This window comes from Tamandua tetradactyla, chromosome 5, assembly GCF_023851605.1.
Source record: "Tamandua tetradactyla isolate mTamTet1 chromosome 5, mTamTet1.pri, whole genome shotgun sequence".
Classification (NCBI taxonomy): domain Eukaryota; kingdom Metazoa; phylum Chordata; class Mammalia; order Pilosa; family Myrmecophagidae; genus Tamandua; species Tamandua tetradactyla.
In genome coordinates this window covers 89687332-89712946 of record NC_135331.1, presented here as the reverse complement: position 1 = coordinate 89712946, position 25615 = coordinate 89687332, and the positions used below count along the sequence as shown (strand labels likewise).

The 25615-nt window shown below is 51.5% G+C and overlaps 2 protein-coding genes across 3 annotated transcripts in view; one reads left to right on the top strand and one right to left on the bottom strand.

The window, feature by feature from the left end:
* Positions 1-170: 170 nt before the first annotated feature.
* UQCC2 (ubiquinol-cytochrome c reductase complex assembly factor 2) lies at positions 171-13017 on the top strand. Its single transcript, XM_077161516.1, has 4 exons — positions 171-375; positions 9347-9421; positions 10159-10228; positions 12831-13017. Exons 1-4 carry the CDS (start codon positions 238-240, stop codon positions 12920-12922), a joined length of 375 nt encoding a protein of 124 aa, XP_077017631.1. The 5' UTR covers positions 171-237; the 3' UTR covers positions 12923-13017.
* The window catches only part of ITPR3 (inositol 1,4,5-trisphosphate receptor type 3), a 73021-nt gene continuing 59529 nt past the window's right edge, over positions 12124-25615 (bottom strand). For both annotated transcript variants that reach the window (XM_077161512.1, XM_077161513.1), the window contains exons 40-58: positions 25160-25334; positions 24665-24849; positions 24379-24579; positions 24147-24257; positions 23522-23617; positions 23318-23419; positions 23133-23219; positions 22470-22580; positions 22186-22378; positions 21819-21944; positions 21127-21299; positions 20366-20530; positions 19452-19644; positions 18885-18989; positions 18668-18795; positions 17647-17812; positions 16893-17053; positions 15523-15684; positions 12124-14841 (exon numbers count right to left, since the gene is read on the bottom strand). In XM_077161512.1, the coding sequence (XP_077017627.1) occupies positions 14773-14841; positions 15523-15684; positions 16893-17053; positions 17647-17812; positions 18668-18795; positions 18885-18989; positions 19452-19644; positions 20366-20530; positions 21127-21299; positions 21819-21944; positions 22186-22378; positions 22470-22580; positions 23133-23219; positions 23318-23419; positions 23522-23617; positions 24147-24257; positions 24379-24579; positions 24665-24849; positions 25160-25334 (2709 nt within the window). In that variant the 3' untranslated portion in view covers positions 12124-14772. The remainder of the gene's footprint in view (positions 14842-15522; positions 15685-16892; positions 17054-17646; positions 17813-18667; positions 18796-18884; positions 18990-19451; positions 19645-20365; positions 20531-21126; positions 21300-21818; positions 21945-22185; positions 22379-22469; positions 22581-23132; positions 23220-23317; positions 23420-23521; positions 23618-24146; positions 24258-24378; positions 24580-24664; positions 24850-25159; positions 25335-25615) is intronic.

Sequence of the window (25615 nt, the reverse complement as noted above, 5' to 3'; positions counted from 1 at the left end):
TACTCTACGTCTGATTTGTCCCTGGGAGATGGGCCCATTCCAGGAGGACAAAGACTGAATTAGCTCGGTTTGCAGAGACAGGGAAGCAGCGCCCCCACCCGGCGCGCGCCCACGAAATCGCGCATGCTCACTCGTCCCGACCGCGCCACACAGTGGGAACGGTTGCAAATGTTAGCGCGCAAGCGCCATCTGCCCGCGCCGACTCCGCCCTCGGGGGCGGGAACAAGTAGGCGTAAAATGGCGGCCAGCCGCTACCGGCGTTTTCTTAAGCTCTGTGAGGAATGGCCAGTGGACGAGACCAAACGGGGCCGGGACTTGGGCACTTACCTGCGGCAGCGGGTAGCACGGGCCTTTCGGGAGGGAGAGAACACCCAGGTGACCGGACTGTGGGGTCCGCGTGAGGCGGGGAGGCGAGTGGGGAGAGGGGAGGAAAGAATTAAGCAGGGGCAGGCCCAAGGAGCGGGCTAACGGCGGGGGCCGCGCATGCGCGCGTCTTCCCTCCCTGGCCGCAAGTGCGCGTGGACCCCTTACCCGAGGGGAGCTACAGAGAGCGACGCCCTGTCCTTCTACCTAGTTTTCTCACCAGGTTCATCAGGATTCACCGAGAACGATGCTTCCAAAAATCTAGATGCCAGAAACCCAACCTAGCTTTATTGAATCAGAATTTCTGAGGGTAGTGTCTTGCCTTGATAATTTTTAAAAGAACCAGGTGAATCAAGAAGCAGCGAGGGTTGAGGTCCAGGTCACTAATTGCAGGGTGATTACAGTCGCAGGCTTATTGCTCCCCTGACCCGGTGCCCGTTTATAGCGTTGTGCATTGCTTGGGCTGATCCACAAGGGCCTCTGCCGGACCTCTGCTAAGGCTTTGCATTCTTTGGGGCCCTTGTAAGTTCTGCAGTAGGCTTGGGCCCTCAACTCATGCCCCTATGTGTGCGTGGTAAACCTACATTCTTGTTCTCCATGTTGGTGCTGCAGTTCAGGTTCATCCGTTTGTGTAGGTTGTACTGGGTACCTCGCATGTGTTTAGGAACTGTGCAAGGTGCTGGGGAGATAGCAATGAGTGAGGTGAAGTCCTTCCTGAAGATTACATTAAACAAATCCAGGGCGTAATAGACAAGTGGATAGTGCAGCTGAGTATGATAAATATAAAATAGAGTGGTGGGATAAAGGGTCAACAGTTAACAGTAGTCAGGCCTTTCTAAGGAGGTGACACTTAGATGTGCCTAAAGGAAGAGGACGAGCCAGCAATAAGCTTTTTAGGCAGAGGAAACCAACAGCTGGAAAGGAAGGTCTTGAGGCAAAAAGCAGTTCTATGTGAGAGAGCAGAGACCCAGAGTAGTTAGAGGGTAATGAGTTAGTGGAGTTTGCTAAGAATTGAAGTCAGGGAAGGGCAGGAGCCAGACAGGGTAGGGCCTTATAGGCCATGGCTAGGAGGTGGCTTTTATCATGAGGGCAGTAGGAAGCCATTGGGAGGTTTAGTCAGGGGACTGATGTGACCTGTTTTACTTTTTAGTAAAGATCATGCTGGTTGTGTATGGTGAATGGATTATAGGGGGCGGGGATAGAATCAAGGATGCTGAAGAGAAGGCTACTTTGTAGCCCAGGCAAGAGGTGGTGTGTCTTGGGGAGGGGTGGGGTACAGCACAGAAGATGATAGGGGCTATTGTGAATCAGTAGGGCTTGCTGATGAATTGAATGTGGGGTAAAGGGAAAGAGAGGAAACATGGATAAACTTTGACCTGAGCAACTGAATAGAAGGTGGTGTCATTTACTGAGATAGGAAAGACTAGATGAGAAACAAGTGAGATGTGGGAAGAACATCTTAAGTTTGACATTAGTCATATTAAGCTTGAGATGCCAAATGGACTTACTTCCAAGTGGAAATGTCAAGTAAACAGTGGGATATTTGAGCCTGGGGCTCAAGCAAGATGTCAGAAGTGTAGAAATCAGATACATACACACATAATCTGAAGAAATGACTTTTGCAAAACTTGGCCAAGACCTTTCAAAGCAGGAACCCAAAGAGCCCAGACCAGCCCACCTAATGGTGTCATTGTAATCAAATGGCTGATTGGGTGGCAGGTGTGGATGGAATGTCAGCTCCCTGTGTGTGTGGGTCACACTCTACAAATTTGGGGGGCTTTTTCTACTTTTATTTGTACTTCAGTGGTCCAAAGTATAAAAATCTAGAGGTCAAGAATCATATCCAGTCCCAACTCTGCAAACCCCGTAAACTTTCTTGGGCTACACTACTTACAAATCTTTAGTATGAGCTTCTTGAGAATAGTGCTGATGCTGTTTTCCTCTTTCTCCTCTCAATGCTAGTGTCATTCTTGGCCATAAATGACACTAAGTGAACGAACAGATAAATGAATGATTGGTTATAGCTCATGACCCCATACTCATTTGAATGTAGTTGTAGATGTAGCAGAACTAGATAGAGAGAAGTAGTGAAGAATGAGAAGCCAGTATTTCTGTATCCTGAATGTTTAGAATTAATTTGAGAACTTACTATGTTTCGGAAACTGCAGGAACTACAGAAAAAGGTGCATAACCTGGTCAGTTAAAGGTACATAACTTATAACCAGGGAGCTTCAGTTGGGCAGACAAATGAGGTATTCTTATAAAATTCAAGTGGTGAAACCAGCTGGCAGAGAGGACAACAAAGGCAAAATCCTTGACTGCCAGCACACTTCCTTGGGGCAGTGAGAAAACACAGCGTTCACCCTCTTCATTGTTAGTGAAAGAGGAGCCAGAAAAGGAGAAAGCATTCTTTTTTGGAGTTGTCATCCTTTGTCATCATCTAGGGAGAGAGGCCATTATCAGTGGAAGGCCCACACAGGTTTGAATCATGGCTGCAGATGCAAGTCATGGATCAGGTGATGGTTCCATAGCATGATGAATGTATTCCTGGTAGAGTGAACCAGTGCATCATGAGCTCTGCTCACATAGCCTTTTTTCTGTTTAGAAAAGAGGCTGGTGGTCCTCTTGGCCTTCTGGCTTTCCTCATCTAAAACAACACTGACCACTTTTGGCATATAGGATCACATTTCATTTAATCCTTAGAGCATCCGAGAGAGGTAGCTATTACTGTTTCCATTTTATAAACCAGAAAACAAAATTGGAAAAATAAGGCAACTTCCTTGGGATCCCATGGGAGTAAGGGATGGTGCAGGTGGTGGGGATGCAGTGCAGCTGTCCTGGCCCTGCTCTGGCATTGTCTCCTCAGCCAGAGTTATTTATTCTTGTTAAAACAGTCTCTTGTTCCATAAACATCAATTCTCTCTCCTCCCCTTGATCCCTGCCTAAACTTTTTTGGACCATGGGCTATTTTGGCAAAGAGTTAAATATCCCCCCTGTGGACTCCACCTGCTTTTTTTTACCCCAGCCATGGCCTTTCCCCCCACCCCAGGGTAGGTGGGAAGAAAGGTGGCTCTCAAATGGGAGACCAGTATAGAAAAGCAAGATTCACTAGAAAGGAAATTAATAATGCAGACTTGAAATGAGTACAAAACCACTTCCTCAATTTATTCCACCTCAAATTGCTCTTTGGGGAGCCTTCCCTTCCAAGAGGGAAGGAGATGGTGGGAAGCAGGAACACATATACCACCTTTTACACCCCATCTCCTATAATACAGTTTATTAAAGTTTGTGTTTATGGGTTTTACCCGTTTGAATACAGTTTCCTTAAGAGAACATGTGTTCTTTGTAGCCCTGAGAGTTTAATGAAAGAGAATCACAACATGGGGGAAGGTGGCAAAACAACTGTAATTGTTGACTTAACTACAGGGAAAGGATCAAATCCTTCTAATGAGTTCATTAGGTACACAGGCAGCTTCCTAGAAGATCCCTGACTGCACAGCAGCACCCACTCACCTAGCACAGGGAATATCGGCTCTGAGAAATGAATCTGAACACATGGCTGCCCTGACAGAGCTCATCTGCCAGCCAGTTCTCATTGTTGTATCCAGGTTTAAATAGTGTTCGCACAGTTTAAAAGGAGATAAACTTTGTCTTGGTTTTATACTAATGCAAGTGATTATTTCCAACTTCTCTTAGGAGAATTCAGTGATTTGGTATAATTTGTTTTCTTAGTCATCCGATCCAGGCCAGACTGTGGCATTCCTTGATGTGGCAGTGGGGAAGCTGTCTCAACATGAAGTCAAGTTCTTGAGGAGTGGCCTAAGAACACATGATGGTATTTTTAGTTATAATATTGAACTCACTCCAAACGAGATGTGAGGAGAATCATCTGTACGAGGATTGCAAACATTTCCATCTTTTTTCTCACTCTCCCTGTTCCAAATGGAGCTAGAGTGAATTAAGATAGTGTTTAGACCAAGGGGTATCTACCTGTGCATGTTTATAGATGTAGGTGGTCTTCCTAGAAGGATAACTATTGACAGCTTTTCAGTGGGTCACTACTGAATTTAAAGATCTTCAGGGTTCACGCATTGCCATCTGGAAAGACACAAGTCAGTTGACTCTGTGAGCCATTGGTATCCTCTGATCTTTGATCCCCACCGTTTGTTTCTGACAGTACCTCTCACCACTGCCCAACATGAGCCCTGGCTTCAATGAGAATGTCGTCTCATTTCGTCCCGAATTGGCCAGATTACGAATGGTCCTTAACCTTTGAGAAGTTGATGCAGGCTATGGACTCCTCTTTCTGCAGAAAGCCGAAATACAGAGAGCTTGCCAAGAATTTGGTGACTTCTCAGGCTCTTGAAGCCATCCCTTGGCTCAGCTTGAGAAACTTGGCTGCCTGAAACACCCATTTACCCATGCCTTTTGTATGCCTCATTTTTCCCATCACTCTGATGCCCATTCCACCCATCCCAAGGCCAGGGACTCGGGCTTCCTTCCTTCACTCCCTTTGGAAGACATTCCACTAACTGTCTCTACAGTGACACTGAAGTCACCCTTTCCTACCAACCTGCTCTGCCTTTGATATCCTGAAGCACCATGGTGTTCTGGAACTTTGGCATTTAATTACACACTGCCCCATAGCATGTTTAATTTTTAATGTGTGCCTGTCTTATCTGCTCAACTTGATTGCCAACTTCTCTGGGACCAGAATTGGGTACTTTTTATGTCCCTTCAGAGACCCCTAGCAGAACATTCTGTACATAGTAGGTGCTCAATAAATGTGTTTTCAATTGAGTTGAAGGGATTAGCCTCCCATAATGGAATGAACTCATTTCAGAAGCTCATTACCAAGGCATGAAAACCTTTTTTCATAGATTCTTCTGGATCAAATCCAGCGCTACCTTAATTAGCAAAGCAGTTTGCAACACCCTTTCCCAGAAGTGCTTATGCGTTCCTTTGTGTGACTAGAATAGGGGCGACTGTACCAATGCTGTCACCACTGAAAATTCAATTTTGAAAATCGAAATCAGTGCCTGCAGCACTGATGTAGATTTGTATGTATAAAAGTTTAATATGGTAAAGAGAAATTTACTGACGGTTGAGCAGAGGAAATGCAAAAATAGAGCTATAAAGGACACTTTGTCGGTTGAACATCTATTTTATTCACATTTAGGGAGCAGTGCTGAATTTTTCATAATGTCCCTGCTGCTGCTTTTTTCAAACCCAGCACTGTCATTAGTCCAAAAATGTCCATAATCTCATTAGGTGTGAATGCAAAATCAGGTAATTTAAAGCTTGTATATAAGAATATTTCTAAAAATGCACAGTACATTTCATCAAGAAAAAACTGTATATTTCAAAATACAGGAATGTTTGTGCTGTAGTCTGTGAACAAAGTTCAGGATATAGGTGTGTAACAGGACTTCTGGAATTAGACAAGTATTTCTATTCATGTTCTTTTAAGTAGTGAACAAGACTTTTTAACTGCTAAGCTTGGGCTGAGTGTGATTAGGAACCCAGAGTTGGCCATGGCTCCATCCCTGCTCATGCAGTAAGAACTTAGCTAGAAGGTTGGCGTACCTCAAATTCCCATTGCCTTTACACTGCTTTTACAGCCTCAGGCATACTTTCTGATTTCAAATGGGAAATTGGATGCGAAGTACATTTTTAGGACTTGATGTTTAGTTCCTTCTCAAATTTTTAATTAAGCTTTAATTAAGCTCTGGGCATTCTGTAAAGTATTCAAGAGACTATCTCTTTGACACAGAGGGAAGTTTAAGAGGTTGAGGGAGCCCAGAGGATCAGTTTGGTTTTTGTACTTGGACCCTGTGGTCACTCACCAGCAACACTATACAAGGGCAATGGTGACCTGTGCCCCTCCTCTCTGTCCACTTGCCCTCTCAGAGATGGGAAGGAAGCATGTCTCCTACGTGAGGCTAAACTAGCTGAGCAGAACTCTGGCCAGTTCTCAACCATTAGAAAAGGTGGAGGAGAAGCAGGAAAGGGACTTTGCTTGGCCCACTGCCTGACTTTGATCAGGACGTAGTCTCTGGAGACTTCCCCACATGTCGTCGTAGTGTTCTGGTGGTAGTGCTGGGGCTCAGAGGAGCTCTGCCTGGGAAGAAGGGAAGTCAGTGGCTTGGCTGGGAAAAGAAAGGTAGTCACAATGGTTGTGGGATGGAAAGGTCCAGATGATCTGCTGTCAGGTGCAGAGCAGGTGTAGAGGTCAAGGGTCAGTGTTTGAACCCCACTGATCTGACCAGGGTGTACTCAGTGATGGCAAAGATGGAGGTCTGCTTAGGCACAGAGGAAGGCTTCAGCAATTGCCCATCTGTTCATCCGTCATCTCCGAGGCCAAACTCAGGCTGTACACACCAGTAGCATTGGTCCACTGACGATATCCTAACTGTGTTCCCTGGGCCTGTGCTTAAGTTGGTCCTTGTGCCTGGAGTGCCCCCCAGATCCTTCCTGGCAACTCCCACTCATCCTCAGGCCAGTGTTGCCCAAGTTCATCCCTGACTCCCTCATGCCCACAGCTCCCTACATGTGCCTCCTCTGTCACACCACCACTGGGACTGCTGGGAACTAGTCTCCTGTCTCTTTTCCCTTTTAGTTCATGCGCTAGAGTCCAGCCTGTGTTTACTATACAAACTGTTGCTGCTGCTAAGAATAATCATAACAAAAACTAACTCCTCATGTTTATTTGCTGTTTCTGACCCGGAATTCAGAGCAGTCCAGGCATAACCTCATTTAGTCCCACACCACCCTCTATCTTCTCTTTTAATAGAAAGGTTAAGTTGGCCAGTACTCTTCAAAATTGTCCATGCGTCAGAGACAAAGGCTGAGGAACTGCCCGAGATTAAAAGACTAAAGACTTATGACAAATGCAACAGGTGAGCCTGGACTGCATTTATTTTTCTTCTGTAAAGATTGTAACTGAGATAATTGACAAAATCAGAACATGGTACAGTGGATTAGATAATATGATCGTATCAATGGTAAATGCCCTATATTTGATCGTTGACCTGTAGTTATGTAAGAAAATGTCCTGTTCTTAGGAAATACACACTGAAATATTATGGGCTGAAGGGGCGTTACTCTTCAATGGACCAGGAGAAAAATATATGTATATAGATAGGAGAAAGAGAATGATTAAGCAAGTGTGGCAAAAATGTTTTTTAAACAGCTCACAACTTGAGCCAAGCAACTGTAGGTTCTCAGGGAATGTCTTTTAGGTTTATAAGTGAACAAATAAGTCAACAAATCTGTACAAGTATGAAGGTGAAATACCCAATTATCTCTTTTTTTATTGTATGGGCAGGCACCGGGAATCAAACCTAGATAACTAGGTTCTCCCGCATGGCAGGCGAGAATTCCACTGAGCCACCATCGCACCGCCTTGCCCAAAAACTCTGTGCCGGCATTATTCTCCTTTTCCTTTTGTGTCTTGTACATTCTGTTTCTCTGCCTTTGGTTGTTAGCTCTTGGTTATACATGCATGTTCAAAGTGTTTTCCTCGAGTGTGTGCTGCTGGATTTTGGTCTGGCTGGACTTTCCTGGAAAGGCTCACCATCAGAAAATCAGAACTCAGTCACCAGCCTCAGCCGTTTTTCCATCAATCTTTCTTTTCAGCCTTTAGCCCAATCCACTCAATCCATGGTTTGATTATTTCTTCCCATGTGTGTGCCTGGGCATTCTTTCTCATGGTGAATGGTCTGCATCTGGGGATAGATCAAGTAGAACTAAATGACAGGATCTTCTTTTTTGTTTGCTGTAAAGTTGCAGACCTCATTTGACAACACACACTGAAGCAGAAGTGGAGCTGCCTTATTACAACACTTTAAGTACTGATTTATTTATGCTCTACAAAAGGATTTCAGTTGGAAAAATCTATCATTTGAGTTCAGGGAAAAACATAGAAGAGGAGGTTTTGTTCTGGGGAGCCTTCAGAGTTCTGGGCAGAATAATGTAAGGAACACAGATACATTATAGCAAAGGTGGGGGAAGGAGGAATTTAAAAGGCGGAGGAAAGAGGGAAAGCCACTTGCATCACTGCCTCCCTGTCTTCCCTGGGCTTTCTAGCTGATGCACTGCTCGTCGTCTTTATTCCCCCCACAACCCTTTTCCGTTCACACAGCCTCCACCTCTGAGGTCCATTCCCTTGTGGCACAACTTAACTGAAGTCCCCTTCCTGTTTCATTTCAGTTCCCCTATCTCACCTTAAAACACTGCTTTATGTTGCTTTCCTTCTTGTAAAATTTCCACACCTCCCACTTCCCACAGATGAAGGTTAAGATTATTATTTTTTTCCTTTCATAAAAGAATCGTTATTCAATACATTTTATCTTGAAGGTTTAACTGAAAAACTTTCTTTTTTTCCAGCCAAGGCTCTTGCCTGTGTTTAGGTCCTCAGCCAGCTCGGCCTGGGTAGAAGCTTGCCGTGGCGGTCCTGCCCCTTCTGCCTTGCTCAGGCCATCCCCTTCACTGGGAAGGCTCTCTCCTTTCTTCCCGCTGCACCCCAAGGTCTGTGCACCCTTTAGGACTCAGCTTGGTTTCACTTCTTTCATACATCAACCACTCCAGCACACGGGGCACCCCCTCCTCTGAATCCCTGAAGCCCATGCTCCCACCTTTCTGGTTACACCCTCCAGTGTTATATTTTTATTGTGGCATCTCCCAATGCAGTTGGCATGGTGTTACACAAGTCACAGGTGCTCGACATATGTTTGTTTGCGGGTTGATTGATGGTGGTTTTAGCAGGTTGGAGAGATGGTGAGGTGGAGTTATTACTCCAAAGATGTGATTTCGAATAGCAGGAGCTGTAAGCCAGGCTTGCTTCCCATGGAGCCCAGAAGTGCTCGCTTCAGGCCTGCTTCATGTGAATACCTAATTTATGTTATGATCCCTCCTCTGAGGTGCAGACACCGGTGGGGGCACTGCACGTTTGCTCAGTTCCTTGGGGTTCTTTGTTTTTTAGATTGCAGAGCCCGAGGCCTGTGATCAGATGTATGAGAGCTTAGCGCGACTCCATTCAAACTATTACAAACACAAGGTGAGTGGGCCCCAGCCTTTTGTGTCCTCAGTCAGACCAGTAAGAATGAGTGAAAATCTGATTATACAATGTTTTGTAAAGAACCATGGTTTTGTTACTTTCAAATGTAACCAGTAATTTCATCCAAGCTAACAAAAGTGCCTGGTAGAGGCTTTTAGGTCATCTGAATAAAGCTGTATGTTTTATATGCCAGTGTGTGTTTCTGGAAGTATGACGATTCTTGGTTCTTATGCATATTTTAAGTACTATTCCATCATCCTGATGGAACTGATATTTCCTTTCACACTCTGATGATTGGGAAAGTCCTGTCAGACAAAGCTGGGCTTTTCCTCAGGCCTTGGCGTGATTATTTAGTGAGGGTTTTTCCAGACTTGAAAAATGTGCTCAGTAACTCCACAAATAGACCAAAAGCCTGGCCTGGTGGAAAGGGATTTCTCCTAAATCCTCACTTCTCAAAGCACAGTTTGGTTTGTGGGTTGAGCATGGGCCTCACCTGGGCACTGGTCAGAAATGCAAAATTGTGGGCCCCCAGAGCTCTGGAATCAGTCTCCCAAGAGAACTGAAAAGAGGACCAAGACAGTGCCCATTCCTGCAGTGCCATGGCTTTAGGCTCCAAGTGCTGCCATTCCTCCCCTCACCAGGTCGTTCTCCCTGAGGATCAGCAGGTCTCAGGGTGGTGCTGCACAACTCATCATCTCTTCCCCCCTTTTCTCTCCCTCTGTGCTCCCGGTGACCAGTACCCTCGCCCTAGAGACACGAGCTTCAGCGGCCTATCCGTGGAAGAGTACAAGCTGGTCCTGGCCACAGGTATTGCTGGTTGGTGTGCAAACGATTCTTTGAGTGGGAGTGACCGAGGGGAATTGTCTAATGAGATCTTTGCTTTGATGGAGCATCTGTGGAATAGGCCAGAGGGAGTTCTGAAACTATGGGGCTCATGCTTTTTGGCCATAGAATGTGGAGAAGGTCAAAGACATTATTTTAAAAAACAGAATCCATTTTTAGTGTTTTTAAATTCAAGGCTGGGCAGCAGGGAACAGGGGAATACATATTTGCCAAATGGAAGTAGTTGAAGTCAGGATAGAAGGAAAATAATTTTATTTTTATGGTCCTAAGGGGGTTTTACAAACAATGAGAGTTTTAATTAAAATAAAAGCCATTCAGTTAACATGCTTGGGGATATCCGCATAAGAGTTATCTGACCCCAGGGACATGGTCTGTGGGATTAGGTATGGGTTTAACTAGGTGTATTTTAGAGTCATTGGCTATTTCCCTGATTAACAAGAAAGGAAATACCCTGCCGAGGCCATCCCCCTCTGTTTCCCCATCTCCTTTGTTCCAGGGTGGGAGGGGATGGGGGTGGGGGAGAGAGCAGGGTTGAAGTAGGCAGGTTCTGGAAAATTATTATTTTTATTGCCAAGGATATTGTATACAAGGATGGGTTAGCCTTTTCTGGGAGGGCACAGTTCACCTTATGGTGCTTTAGAAATTTCTCTTTTTCCTGTTTCTCTGGCAGTCTATAATAATTAAATTTGGGGGATTTTGCCTTCCAGAAAACTCTTTAATGAACACATTAAATAAAACCTAGTGGTGTCACCTGCTATTTTGTTTGTTGATTCTGACTCTATTTTACAACAGTACTCTCTGAAAAACTGGGGTGAGGATATTTTGGCCAGACAGAATTACCAGCCATTCTTTTACTCAAAATGTATACATTTACTCCCCCATTCCTGGGGCCATGCATTACCAGCATTGACACAGTGTCATTGTTAGGATCCCTAAGAGTTTGAGCAAAGCGTGAATTTGAGATTGGGAGGAGGCCCAGCCTCCTGCCTGTATTGTTAACCCTCGGGGAAACCTCTGTGAGTGGTGAGAGAACAGGCTGCAGTGAAGGAGCAGGAGATGGAAGACTCCCACTATTGGCCCGGGCTGCAGCTTGTTCTGGCTGAGAGTTCAGCTCCAGGAAATTTGTTGATAATTTATTTTCACAGCAAGCCTCTTATTTTTGCTGTGACTATGTAAAATAAGCTGTTTCCTCTGACGGTGCAAGAAAAGACCTGCAGCACCTTGTAGTGAGAGGGCTCGCAGCCTGGGCTAGGGGTCATTGGAAACTCTAAAGGAGGCCTCCTGGCACGTCGGTGGTCAGGAACCCCTCAGCATCATGTCTCAGGCCCCATGAGGGAACCTAAAATTCTGGAGGAGTCAGGGCAGGATGCTCGTTGTGGCTACGGTACAGCTCAGGTCCTAATTTAGTCGTTGTTAAAAAAAACAAGGTAAGTTACCTTTTCCATTCAGAAAAGCCATTCTCTTTCTCCAGAACTTCTGTTATGAAAATTTCAGGCTATGGAAGTTAATAGTATATGAAAATCTACATTTGAAATACAGATAAAATTAGATATCATGGAACCAGATACCCTAGAGAAGACTTTAGGCCAGTGGTCACTCCCCCAGGGACATGTGGCAATATCTGGAGATATTTTTGGTTGTCCCAGTTTGGCAGGGAGGGAATGTGCTACTAAATATCCTACAGTGCACAGGACAGCTCCAGCCAAAAGTGTCAATATTGCCAAAGCTGAGAAACCCTGCATTAGTTTCTAGGGTTGTGTGTATATATTTTTAAACAAAAGGCCTTCACTGGCTCTCCCCAGCTGCTCCTTCGTGCATTCATAGCAGTGAAATTGGCTACTGTTTCTCAAGGGCAAGCCAGTGCCAGGTATGTTAGCACCATTATTTCCTTTATTCCTTACAACTTTTGAGATTGGTGTTGATATCCCCATTTTGCAGACCTGAGGTTTAGGGACTTCAGTAATTTATTCAGGATGACACGGCAGGGAAATGACAGATGAAGGATTCAAGCCCAGGTCTATCTCCTCCCTGACACCTGCTCAGCTCAGTGCATGTGGTGGATCCACAGGGCCTGGGCTCACATTCTGTTTCCTAGCTGTGCAACACTGAGCAAGCTACTTACCCTCCCTCCATCTCAAGTTTCCACATCTGTAAAACGGGGATAGTAAAGTCTGTGTGGGGCAGGCCATTTTGAGATAAAGCACCTGGACCTGTGGGTGCATGGCTGATACCAGCACAGTGCCATTTCTTTGACCTTTTTACCTTTGTCCTCTCATTCGGAGCAGGGCACGAGAAACACACCCTGCTTAGACACTAAGGGTTGGGAGAGGGTAGCAAGATCATTACGAAATGGGCTGTGTGCTTGCTTACCTTAGTGCCCTTGTACATAAGTGCTCAATAAACAGCAGTTATTTTATTACCCTATTTGATTTGCTTTTCACAAGTTTGATTTTTCCTTTTTTCTAGAACACCGCATAAAGCAAGGCATGCTTGTATGGGGAAAGCCATGTGGGGCCAATCTGTATAATAAAGTTTGGACTTCAGTCTCCCTTCCTCTTTTTTATAGACACCTTGGAAGAGTTTAAGGAAGTGAATAAAGACACGTGGAAGAAACTACAGGAGAAGTTTACCCCTGAAGTGTCCCGGAGAGAAGCATAAGGACTGGGCCCAGTCCTTATCTCACCCACCTACATAAGTGTGGAGTCTTTTATGTCACCATAGTAAATAAAACTGCCCTGATTGCCCCTGCCTGATCTCTTGGTTCGGGACTCTCATCTGACCTTCACTAAAAGGAAACCCTTGTGGCTTTTAAAAATTTCAGTCCAAGAAGGGATGTTATTTGAGCCATTGGCCACAACCATCAGTTAAGGGTAGGGAAGTCTCCTGGGGAAAGGAAACCCTGTCTTTCTGGGCCAGCAAGGGAGAATCATGGGGCTCTGGATAAGGTGATTCCTGCACAGCCACGGGAGCCCCCACCTTGCTGACAGGGTCTGGCCATCTCCTGCCAAGATTCTCAGGCTCCCTCTTGTTGTAGGAGGTCTTGGGAAGAAGCCAAAAATAGCAGTAAATATTGAAAAAGGCATCCTGTTGCAAACAGAAAGCAGCAGGGAGGTGGTAAAGCAGAGAGAATGTCCTCATTCCCACTGACTCAGAGTGGGTGTGGGTCGGTCCACTGCCCCTGAACTTGCAGAAACCAATGTGTTGGCCTAAGTAAAGGACAGTGTGAAGCTGTTAACTGGCCTGAGCACCCAGTGTCTCTTCAGGTTGCAGTTGGCTTCAACACAGTGGGCAAGTTCTGTGGGAGCCAGAGGACAGAGGTCCCACTGGCTAGGGACACACACGGGGTCACCTTATTACTTCAGCTTATTAGCTCTCACTGGTAAACACTCAGATGCCCTACTTGAGCTTTATTCTGTCAAGAACAGCTGAGAGAGAACCAACAGCACCCCTTTAGTGGTAACAAGAGGGAAGAAGTAGCAGGTTCTTCACCTTGTTTACATCCTACACTCCTCAGTATGTTTATAAATGCATAAAACAAAACACATAGGATTGCAACAGAAATCAGTTATACTGAAATACAGTTCTAACCAGGGGCACCTGACGAGGAACTCCTGCGGAGCATCTCTCAAGAGCCCACGAAGAGCCTGGACCAGTGGGGACCACATCTATCCTCTGCCAAGGTACCACATTAATCCCCGAAGCCCTGGGGGAGTATAGGAAACATCATCTCTTTTTAATGGACTAGATGTCTATTAATTTATTTAAGGCAATTAACATATTAGTCCTCGGGCCAAAGGATTTATAAAACATTACACCAAAGGTTAAAAACAAGGAATCAAGATCCAGCCACTCTAACACAACCCAGCCCTGTCAACTGGCTGTGCAGCCCTCCCCGAGGCAGAGCCAGGTCTCAGAAAGCAGGACTCTCCATCCTGGGGTCTTCTATCTACCTGTGGCCGTGCCGGAAGAGGGTGGGTCTACAGCAGATCTGAGGCACGGGGGCAGAATATGCAAGTGGGTGGACAGGGCTGAGAAGGGCACCAGTGGAATAAGTTAAACAAAAGGTCGCCCTAAAATCACTAGTAACAGTATTACTGCCACCTCCCCCAGAGGCAGGTAGCAATCAAATGTAGTGCTTGGAGATACAGAGCTGACCCACTCCTAATCACCCACAAGGAGGAATACAAAGGAATGTCAGTTATTGCTTTAAGGGACGAATGTCTCCAGGACTTAAATTCCTCTAAGGCATTAAAGTAAACAGAGTCCTTGTGACTTTCTGAGTCTGTCTAAGGACTCTGGGCAGGACTAGCTGCTCTGAGCCCTCTCTTCCCCCAAGGCTGGTCAGAGTCTCAGTTGGTCTGAGGAGTCTGGCAGAGCAGGAACCAAGGCTGGTTGAGCACCTAGCCTAAAGAGGCTGTTGGGTAGACTTGGCCATCCAACCCAAAAAGGGGCAGTGCTGTTCCCAGTCACAGAAATGCATCCCCTGTTGGACCTTCCAAAGGCTCTCCTCAGCGGCTCATGCAGTTCTGGACATCCACAAAGCCCAAGCGTTGTCTGCGTTTCCGCTGCTCCGTCATCTATGGTTAAACAGATACCAGCAGGTCTGGTCAGGCCCCCATTGCCCTTCTCACCACGGGTGCTGCCTAATGGCCAGGCCCAGCCCTCCCCCACAGACCCAGCTGCGTTCAGCACTGGCCCTAGGTCAAGGCCCCACAGAATGCTGAGCCGATGTCATTCCCCAAACCCAGGTTCTCAATTAGCTTGTCACAAACCCCTGATTTGGTGCAGCTGGGAAACAACCCGCCTAAAAGAGGGGCTGCCTCCTCTTCATTTAGTCACTGCCAGCAGAAAGGAGTCTCTGGGTAAGGGTATCTCGAGGAGCAGAAGGCTGCCCTAAACCTCCCCCATGACCCCTTCAGGGAAACTCACTATCAGCTGTTAGGAGTGAGGAACCAAGCAAGGGGGCCCCACCCAGTTGTACCAAGGTTTCATTCAGCCCTCTTTTAGGGTCATAGGGTAGGGGTTGCCAGCCCTGTTTTAGTTTTCCATGGAGGAGTGTCTGTCTGGAACCTGCCTTCACATCCCAGACCCAAGAATGGAGACCAACAGGAAAGATGGGCAGGGATTGGGTGGTAGGGAGCATGAAGGCAAGAGCACTGCCTTCTCACCCCTGTGGGAGCTGGGCCTGGGAGCTCAGAGGTCTGAGGCTGTCCAGCATGGACCCGAGGATGGGGCCAGGCTAGGGGTGGGGCGCACACCTGCTCCTTGAGCTCGTTGAGCTGGGCGGTAAGGTGTGACACCAGCTTCATGGTGGAGTTGAGTTTGTCCTGAAGAATCCGGATCTCGTTCTGCTCCCCTTCCCCCTCGTTGCTCACTAGGGACATGGCCCGCATTCGGGGGAACCAGTCCAGATTCTTGTTCTGAAAAAGATCACTAGGTGGGGTAAGTAGATGTGGGCCCCGGCTAGGGAGGCCTCAATTAGCAAAACAGCAATGTGAGGGGAGGCTTCTGCCACACCCTTGACAAAGCTACTTGCCAGGAATATGTCATGGGAAAATCTGCGTTGATGTGGGTCCCCCAGCAGTGAGGGTGAGCTGGCAGGGAGCTCGGTTAAGGGCCGCGGTGCTGAGACAGGCTGCGACAGGCTGCGATCAGCAGCATCTGTTTACTCTCAGGACACCCCGTGAGAAGCAGAAGGCAGGTCCTGAGGAACCCAGACCTTGAGTCTCCTCCCTTCTTCCCTTCCTTCCCTCCTTCCTCCACCCTCTGCCCTCAACACGCACACCTCACACCCCAGGGAGATACGAATCAGACACATGGCAAACTGAGAGAGAGGGAAGGCTCTGCTAGGAGGGCTGGCATTTGACATGTGTCTAAAAGGCAAAGCCACCATTTCCCAGGACAGAGAAGAGAAGCAGTAAAGGGGAGCAGCAAGCAGTTTTCTGCTTCCTTGTAGGAAGCTGAGAATTCTCACACCTATAGATACACCTGTACTCAAAGATCAGTTCAAAGCAGACTTAAAAGACAAACAGAACTCCCTTTTTAAATTATTGTTCTCTTCTTTCATACCCTCATTACTATAAAAATTGAACAGATTTACTGAATACCTCCTAAGCCTGATAATTTGAAGTTTTTCCGTATTCCTTCTCAGCCCTGGGCCATCCAGACTTTTGGGGAAGTTGTCCTCCCTCCTCCCGAGCTAGAAAAGGGTCCCTTGGGTTGATCCCCAGCCAGCAGCAGTAGCCACGTGCAGGTTCACCCACAGGCCCATGAGCACCATATGTGTCCTTTCGGGCTGAGGGTTTGTCATGGACTTCCTACTGACACCAGAGCCTGCGTGGAAGAGTGAGGAGGCCCCTCAGCGGCAGTGGGTAGTTGGCAGGACTCCCAGGGAGCCAAGGGCTGGCTCCAGCTGCTCCTCCACTGCCTTGCCTCTCCACAAGTGTCTGCAGCTGTCCACACCCCTCCCCTCAGCCTTCTGGGTCAGTGCGGACAGATGTGACTGCTCCTCTCCAGGCCCAGGGGAATGTTGGAAACCTTGGCCACGAGGGCCTGTTTTGAGTCCAGGAAATAAATGGCTATGTTCCCTGAGCAAGGCCTTCAGACCCCACGTGGTTGCCGCTCGCACCTTGATCATCTGGGCCACATAGCTCTCAGGGCCCGTGTAGTCTGTCTTGTTTTTCACACGGACCAGCACAATGAAGTACAAGTAGTTCCACATGTTGTGCTCGAACTTGATGTGCTCCTCAAATGACACCGTCTTGTTATCAAATTTGTCCCTCTCCAGACCTGCAGAGGTAGAGGGTGAGAATGAGACCCTCTGGCCTCTACCAGCCACCTTGGGGTCACCTGGAGTGGGGGGCTGCCTCTTGATGCAGTGAGGCATCTGTTCTTCTGCAAAAGAGCCCGAAGGGCACAGCCAACAGCCCACTCTGGACTATTAAGTAATTTCCTATTTAAAGCCCCAGCCACTTAGCCATTGCAGCCCTCCTGCAGTGGCAGCTGAGGCTATGGGAGCAAGTGACAGAACTCCCCAAAGCCCAGGAGAGCAGGAGTAGCTGGATAAGGCATTTGTCCTTAGCCTGAGGTGCTGGAAGAGCACTGGCCTGAGATTAGGTCAAGGCCCATGACTAGGCTTCATCTGTAAACTGAGAGGGTTTAAAGGAAAAGTTTCTGAGGCCCTTTCTCACATCTTTCTATTCCAAATCCAGGCAGTCATGTTCTCCCCAGTCTTGGGAAGCATCAAGCCATTAGCCCCAGCGCAGGGTTCCCTGGAGTCCACGGGGCCCAGGGACGGGCCAAGCCAAAGCTACCGCTGGCCTCAGAGGGCATCCCAGTCCACAGGCTGCCCGGGGCACCGCCACGCAGGAGCCAGGCCTCACCACAGATGAAGCATGTGGTCTTGAGAATCTCCTCCTTCTTCTGCTTCTCACTGCGCAGGTCAGCGAAGGTGTCGATGATCACCCCAAAGATGAGGTTCAGGACAATGATGATGACGATGAAGAAGAAGAGGAGGTCATAGACCACACGGGCCGGGAAGAGAGACTCCTGCGTGGGCGAGACAGGGAGGTTGGGCCCACCGTCTCCAAGTTCACCCAGACAGGTGACCACCCAGGTCAGGGCTATGGACAGGACACAGTCCCAGCCGAAGGAAATGAGGGGCCATGATGATGGCAGAGCACGCCCAGCCTGTCTCCACAGTGAGGGAATTGCAACCTGAAGTCGAGTTGGGATTAGGAAACAGACTCAGGGCACTAGCCCAGAATGAAGAAGCCCTGTGGTGGGAGTTTGGCATGGGGTGCTAGAACTGACAGGTCTAGGCTTGTCTCTGCCCCTAACTTTAGGTTAGGGGACGAGTCATATGTGAACTCCTGCCCCACCCTCAAGACGCCTGGCCTCACACGTTGTAGAAACCCTCTGTCTGCCCAAGGAGGCGGCTTCTCACTCCCGTGCAGTGGGGTGGCCTGATGTGGGATTGCCAGGCTGCCGAGCCAAGTCACAAGGCCTCCTTATGAAGCTGACTGGCTCGGCTTCCCCACCCTGCCTTCCGCTGCCATGAGCTGGGGCTAGCGGACGCCTCTCCGAGGCCAGCGTGCCGAGCTGAGCTGGGCCGCACTGGCTGACTCACATCTTCCCTAGCCCTGGGGCGGTTTGGTTGCAGAGGTCTTTCCTCATAGGTTTGCAGTATGCTGGTGGGGACGTGCAGGAGCAGACTGGGTAAGGGGGATGAGAAAGATACAGAAAGCCCTCCAGTCATTTATTACACTGAAGGCGCTGAAGGGTGGACGAGCTGCTCTGATTGGCTGTGACCCAAGGGCAGGCCTCTTCCTGGCGGCTGATCCACTGGGCCTGGGGCTATGCAGACTTGGAAGCCAAGGGTGGGACTGGGGCAGAGGTGCTCACATCTTTGGAGGGCTTGCGGAGAATGTCCCCCACACCACCACCGTTGCGCAGCCCGTGGTTCATGACAGTGACGATGCACATCAGCAGGGTGTCACAGGCCCGCTCCGTGCCATCTGGCTCCTCGTCCTCTGCAAGCAGTATGTGTGCTTGGACCCCCACCACACAGGCTGCCCCCACCCCCACTGCACCCAGACTCCCACAGTCACACCACCCTCACCTTCCAGGACCTCAGGTACCGTGATCCCCGAGACACAGTCCATCTTGTCCTCACTGCACGTGCCCATGAATGCAGCAGCACTGTGTGGCATCCCCAGGGGGCTGGCTGGAGAGATAAGCACAAGGTCATAAGGGGGGGTCAAAGGGACCACCCTATCATCCCTCTGGGCCAAGCCCAGACCTATTCCCCACTCTGTCTGCTATGAGTGAAGAGTCTCCATGCCCTGGCCCCACTGCGGAGCACATTGAGGACAGGGAGGAGTCTCTGTATTCCTCAGCATGGCACAAAGGCAACCCCTACAAATACTGAGTTTGATTTGAATGACAGTCTGCATGGGGCTCCAGCTGTCTAGCAAGTGGCTCCTTAGGGACTGTCCCATCCTCTCAGTCTGTCCCAGGAAGGAGGGGGGCAGATTGATGTAAACCAGCTCCACCATGCCCCACAACCCCAAAGGAGAAACTGAGGCAGGACCAGCGCTACCAGGCCCTGGTCCTGACACCAGTCACTCATGCCAGCCAGATCTCATACCCCCCCACACACCCAACCAGGAGACAAAGCCTCCAAGACCTTTGGATTGGTTTCCTGACAGCCGGTCAACTTCGAGGATGAAGTCATCTTTCAGGAAGAGGAAGCCGACAATGGAGAAGAGGTAGACCAGGATGAGGGCCAGCAGGGCGGTCAGCAGGATGGAGCGGCCATTGCGGGTCACACTTTTGATGACATTGAACAGTGTCTCCTCACGGTAGATGAGGTCAAAGAGCTGCAGGGGCAGGGATGGGACCTAAGGGGCTGGGCAGTCTCTCTGGGAACACCACTGGACCTGTTCAGTGCTGTCCAGGATCCCAGTGGTGTGCCACAGGTTCCTCCAGTGGGGTCTGTGCTTAGGCAGGCATTACCAAGCTGGGGGACTGTCAACAGAGGCTTCCCCAGGAACATGGAGTTCTAAGACCACCAAAAGGAACTGGCTTAGGAGAATGTGTAAAGAGGCAATGGGAGGGCAAATACCAGCCACAGAAGGAGGAGGGCCAACCTTTGTGGGATTGCTTACTAGCTGCTAGGAAATGTTCTAAGTGCCTTTTGCACGTTAGCTCCTTTAATTTCAGTTATTATGGAAGCTAAGTGCTATTACCATTCCCATTTTTACATAAAGGGAAGCTAAGGTACAGAGAAGTTAAGAAATTTGCCCAAAGTTCCACAGATAGTAGCAGCCAAGCCAGGATTCAAACCCAGGGGGTCTGACTCCCGAGTCCAGGCTTGAACTGCCACGGTGCTGGAGGGATGGGTCAGACGGAGGACAGGAGTGGCTGTCAGGGCCCGATGGCCAGGCTGGGTCAGGTGGAGGACTCTGAAAATTCAGTCCTCACAGCCCAGCAGCAAAAGGACTAGACAGAGGGGCTGGTGCCAGGGAAATGCCACCAACTCATCAGAAGCCCAGCCGCCCACACAGCCCTGCCCGCCCTCCCCCACCCAGAAGGCCTCACCAGAATGCTGTAGAAGAGCTCGTGGGCAAAGAGGCCCAGGACGCTGGTGAGGATGTAGCCCACGTGGTAGAGGAATTCCACGTCCATGACCATGGCCTTATAGCCCCGGATGAAGGTGCCGCGGTTGCCCACAAAGCTCACCACGAACACGATCTTGTTGGTCAGCTGGGGGCAAATGCAGGGGGTAGGGGGTTGGTGGAGTACAACTGAGGTGGGCCGGCTCAGCCGGGCAGGGGTGGCATTAATGAAAACGTTTTTAGAAATACATGTGGGCTGCTGGGTCTCAGAACAGAGAGCAGCCTGCCAGGTCCCCAGCTCCAGAAGAAACAAGGCACACGTGAAGGATGCTGGGACCGACAGGACCACCCCTGGCCTTTACGGTGCTTTTCGGTAAGTTAGGAAAGGCACCTCTTGCTCACAGCACTTAATTTCTGTGAGAAAACTGTCAAAACATAGAACTCTTTGAGGTCTACAATGCAAATAGCGCCTCTAGGCAGTGCACTACTGCACTCGTGTACACGGCAGCCCTGAAGCTGGTGTTCCAAATGAATTCCATCTGTCTGGGAGGGCCAGCTGCCCCCAGTGTCGCAGGAGGGGCGAGGCCCAGAGTGGTCCCCACTGCTGGCTGGCGATGACCTTGGGATCCCCGCGCAGAGGAGACAGAGATGGGCACAGCAGTGGCGCTGGGAAGGGGCAGGCCAGTCAGGTCCAAGGGCATCTGAGCAAGGGGCTGATTTGGGGACAGGGACTCCGGCACTCACATTGAGGGCGCCCAGGATGTTGAGTGTGGGCCCAATGCCCAGGTAGAAGATGGAGCGCAGGATGAGCGCCACGATGAGGGGGCGGACGCTGTAGCGCTTGGTGAACAGGGCCGCGACGGAGAAGCAGATGAGGATCCAGAACAGCAGTGAGATGAGTGGGGAGCCCAGCACGCCTGCGGCCCGGGAGGGCAGGGGTCAGTGGGGTTTGCTAAGGCCCACCTCAGCCCCACTGCAAGCCTAAGGGACCCCAAGAGGCCACCCTTTCCTGGGAGCCTAAGGCCTAAGTGGGGAGGCCCTATCCAGCTGCTGCTACTGAAATGTTGGCTTACATCTTGTTTGTGACTTACGGACCCCCGTGTGTGTGTGTGTGTGTGTGTGTGTGTGTGTGTGTGTGTGTGTGTGTGTGTGTGTGTGTGTGTGTGTGTGTGTGTGTGTGTGTGTGTGTGTGTGTTGCGTGCATGCGTAAGGTCTCCTGGGTCTCACACAAAGGTCAAGGGCCCTGTCTATCCCATTAGTCCACACCTGTGTCTCCCCCACCCTTTCCCCCAGAGGGCAGTGCAGGGGTCCTCCTCACTCTGTATCTGGCCCCCTGAGAACCCAGCTGGCCCCAAGCCTCAAAAGAGAGAGAAGCCTGCCATCCCGGAAAAGGCAAGTCCAGGCCAGGGCCCTGCAGGAGGGCCCTGCATCCTCACCTGTGGATGCTCCCTCCACGTAAGGGTAGAAGAAGGCAATAATGATGTTAATAAAAACTGCCAGGTTGAAGGAGATGCTGCCCCACAGGGTCATGCGGCGGGAGAACCAGTAGATCAGCGGCATGCCTTAGGGGAGCAGAGGTGGCCAGGGTAAGGGGGGCTGATGCATAGCCTCGGCCCGGCCCACCCGGGCTCTGACCAGAGGGGAAGACGCCATGGAAGAGCCCCTCCTAGGGGGTGGGGGAGGGGGTGGGCCCGTGATGGTGGGTGGCCTGGCAGCACCACCAGCAGGTGAGGGAGACACCAGGGGGCATGAAGGAATCAGCCTGCAGACCCTGCCCAGCCCTCCCACCCCACGGGTCCTCACTGCGGAGCTTCCGCTGCCACTCCATCTCGTTGTGCAGGAAGGAGGACTGGTCAAAGAAGTCGCTCACTTTGCTGCCCTGCTCGTCCTGCTCCGTGGTGGTGAAGAGCCGGTGCTTGGTCTCCTCCGTCAGGAACTGGCAGATGCCAGGCACCGGGAAGACGATCTGCTCCATGCTGCGGTCCTGCCGCACGATCTGGGTGGGCGCGGGCGCACGTCAGCCGGTGCCACCCGCCCCCACCCCAGGCAGCAGGGATCGGCCGGCCCGCGCCGCCCCCAGACCCCACCTCGATCTGGGAGGTGTGGTTCTCGTAGTAGGCAAGGGGGTCCTCCTCCTCCTCCTGAGCCGGCGCCGACGACTTGAGCATCTGTGACAGCTGCTTGTTGTTGAGGCTCAGCTGGAGGTGGGGAGGGCACTGGGGTCAGGCCCCTGGCCCCCCAACAGCCTGGCCTGGCTCCTGAACCCCTGCTCAGGCCAGCCCTGCGAGGTCCAAGTCCACCCGAAGACTAGCTCTGGACACCCTGGAGTCCCCCAGCCGGCCCAGGCCAAGTCCAGCCCAGCTGGGACCCCAGCTCCTAGGATCTAATGCCAAGGTCCTGCCCAGATAAGCCAGCCCTACTCGAGGCTTCCAGACCTGCCCCAGACCTAGCCCAGAATGGCTCCCATTTCCAGGTCTGGTCTTCACCCCCTTGGCCCCCAGTTCCACTTCAGTCCTGAGCCCCTAAATTCCAGCCCCACTCTCAAATCAAAGCGTCCAACTCACTTCCAGGCCATGCTCCCAGACCTGGAAGCAGGCAGCTCCTCCCAGAGTCCCTGGCTCCACTCCCAGCCTCATTTCAGATTCTAGCTGGCCCTGAGTTCTCATCCCTGCCCTCCTTTCCCCACTGCCCCGGCCCCGCCCCTTTACCTAAGCTCCAACCCGTTCCCTGCCTTGATCCCAGGCACCCACCATTGAAGAGATACCCTCGGCCTCCTCCTCTTGGATGCGCTTCACCGGCTTCAGCAGATGCTGCAACTGTTTGTTGTGCCTGGAGAGCTGAACGAGAGGGCAGAGGCACAGAGTGACCAGGGCAGGTGGCTGGGGGCGTGCAGCCGGAGTCTGGGGGACCACGGGGGCGGGAGGAAGGCTGGTACCTGCAGCGCCAGGATGTAAATGTTGTGGCCCACTTCGCGCGGGCTCACCTCCGAGTTCTCACACTCCTCCTCCTGCAGGTAGGCTTTCTTGATGACATCCACCTGGGGGGACAGGGCCTGCTCTAACAGCCTTTCCCCGGGTCAGGAGGGGCTGAAACCTAATCCCCCCCACACACCCCCACGCAGTCCCCAGCCCAGCTTCACCAGCTCCTGGGGCCGCAGGCTAATGAGGATGCGCTCAGCGTTCTCACTGTCATGCCGGCTCTCCATCAGGGCCAGCAGCAGCTTGGAGGCATTGTCCTGGGGTGCAGGGACAGGCCACAGGCTGAGGCCCCACAAACCCCTCCTCAGACTCCCCCATAACAACCCCTCCCAGCCCCCAAGCTGGCTGTGCCACGACCTTCCCACGCTCCCACCCCCAAGGTTTGCTGAGAAGTGGGCTGCACATCCAGCCCTGTGCCTGGCCCCACAGGCCCACCCCAGCCCAGCCCCGGCACGCATACCCCACAACCACAATGGCAGAAACACAGGTCGGAGGCCCTCAGATAACCCCAGAATGCATTCACTCCTACAGTAAGTGCATATGTCCAGCATGTGTGCTCACTCACATGTACATGTAAACGTGCACATGGCACACACGTGCAGCCTGCACACATCACCACAGGCGTGCATGCACACACACATCGCCCACATCCACACCCCCACTTCCAAACAACATGCACGCACGCATACAATGCTGACCCCACCTTTCACACACCTGCACGCACACCTGACACACACACCACACGCACCTATGCACAGCCGCAAACGCCTGCCCACCGGGCCCCACCTTGAGCTGCAGCACCAGGTTCATCCTGTACTTGCACAGGGGGCTGACATCGTTGAGAATCAGCGCGGTGATGATGTCTATGCCGTTGGACTCATGTGTCACGATGCAGGTCTGTCGGGAGGTGAGGGACGGGGGACACCAGGCCTCAGCCTCACCCCCACCCCAGCCTGCTCCGCCCGCCCACCTGCCCCCCACCGCCCTGCGGCCGCCCTCACCCCAGGCAGCAGCTCACCTGGTTCTCGTGGCAAGGGCCCTGGCAGTACTCGGTGAGGGTCTCCAGCGTCTGGGTGACGAGCCCCACGTTGTCCTCGTTGATGTAGAGCCCCAGCAACCCCAGGCCCCCCGTGGTGCTGCCGCACATGATGTCCAGGAACTGCAGCGTCTCACACACCAGGTTGTAGTTGGTCTTGTTGTTCTGACAGCGCAGGAAGTTCTGCGGAGCACAGGGCAGGTGTGCACAGGGGCCCCCGCAGGTGGGGGGGTGGGGGGGTCACGGTGGACGCGGGCGAGGCACCCACCTGCAGGTCGCGGTTGTGGTTCTCGCAGAGCAGCTGCAGGAAGCGCAGGATGGGCTGCATGACAAGCACGGACGTGCCCATCTCATTGCTCTGCCCGCGCTCGCCCGCCTCGTGCCCCCGCCGCAGGCTGAGGCCCTGCGGATAGCGGGACGGAGAGCCAGGCATCGAAAAGGAGGCCATGCGATCTGTGGGCGAGGCCGGGTGAGGCTGGGGGCAGCTGGGGGCAGCCAGATGCCCACCGCCCGTTCCCATCCTGAGTCCCGCCATGGCCCCGGCCCCCTACCCAGCCCCCGTGGCTGCCCTCGGCCCCCACGAAGGTCCCCCAGCCACGGGGTCCCCTCCCACGTCCACATCGCGTCCCTTCTCCACTCGAACCCCCGCAGCAGCTTCCATCTCGTCCTGTGCCCCAGGCCCTCACCCCGGTCTCTCGACCCCCGCTGCACACGGCACCCTCTGACCCCCGCCCTGCATCGCCCCCTGCCCAGCACCCCTGACCTTTGGGGGCAGGGCCTGCCGGCTCACGGTCCTCCCGAGGCTGGCTGCCCAGGTCACTCATGTTGACGGTCACCGTGGACTTGGTCTCCTGCTGGGCCCGCTTCATGCGGTCATGCAGCACTCTGAAGAAGCGCTCTGACTTCTTGTCGCTGGTCATGAGGTTGTAGAAGGATTTCTGGGGGTGGAAAGGGGGGCCTTAGCACCCGGCCTGGCTCTCAGTGGCCTTAGGTGAGGCCTTGGAGGGCTCCACCCTGTGCTGCAGGGACAAGGACAGGGAAGAGACTGGCCCCGAGATACACCCAAACCAGACCGAGGCTGGGAGAAACAGAGACACCCCTGTGCCCTGTGACCAGGGCTGGGGCGTGGCCTGTAGCTGGGGGGTGGCCCAAGAAGGAGGAGGCAGGGCTGGCACTGATGCTGGCAGACTGCACAGGCCTCCTAACCAGCCCCTGCATC

What these genes read in the sequence shown, in the direction of transcription:
- UQCC2 (XM_077161516.1), top strand. Translation starts at nt 238, where the DNA reads ATGGCGGCCAGCCGCTACCGGCGTTTTCTTAAGCTCTGTGAGGAATGG. An exon ending in GGGAGGGAGAGAACACCCAG is followed by an intron (nt 376 to 9,346) that starts GTGACCGGACTG and finishes TTTGTTTTTTAG; the next exon opens with ATTGCAGAGCCCGAGGCCTG. An exon ending in CAAACTATTACAAACACAAG is followed by an intron (nt 9,422 to 10,158) that starts GTGAGTGGGCCC and finishes CCCGGTGACCAG; the next exon opens with TACCCTCGCCCTAGAGACAC.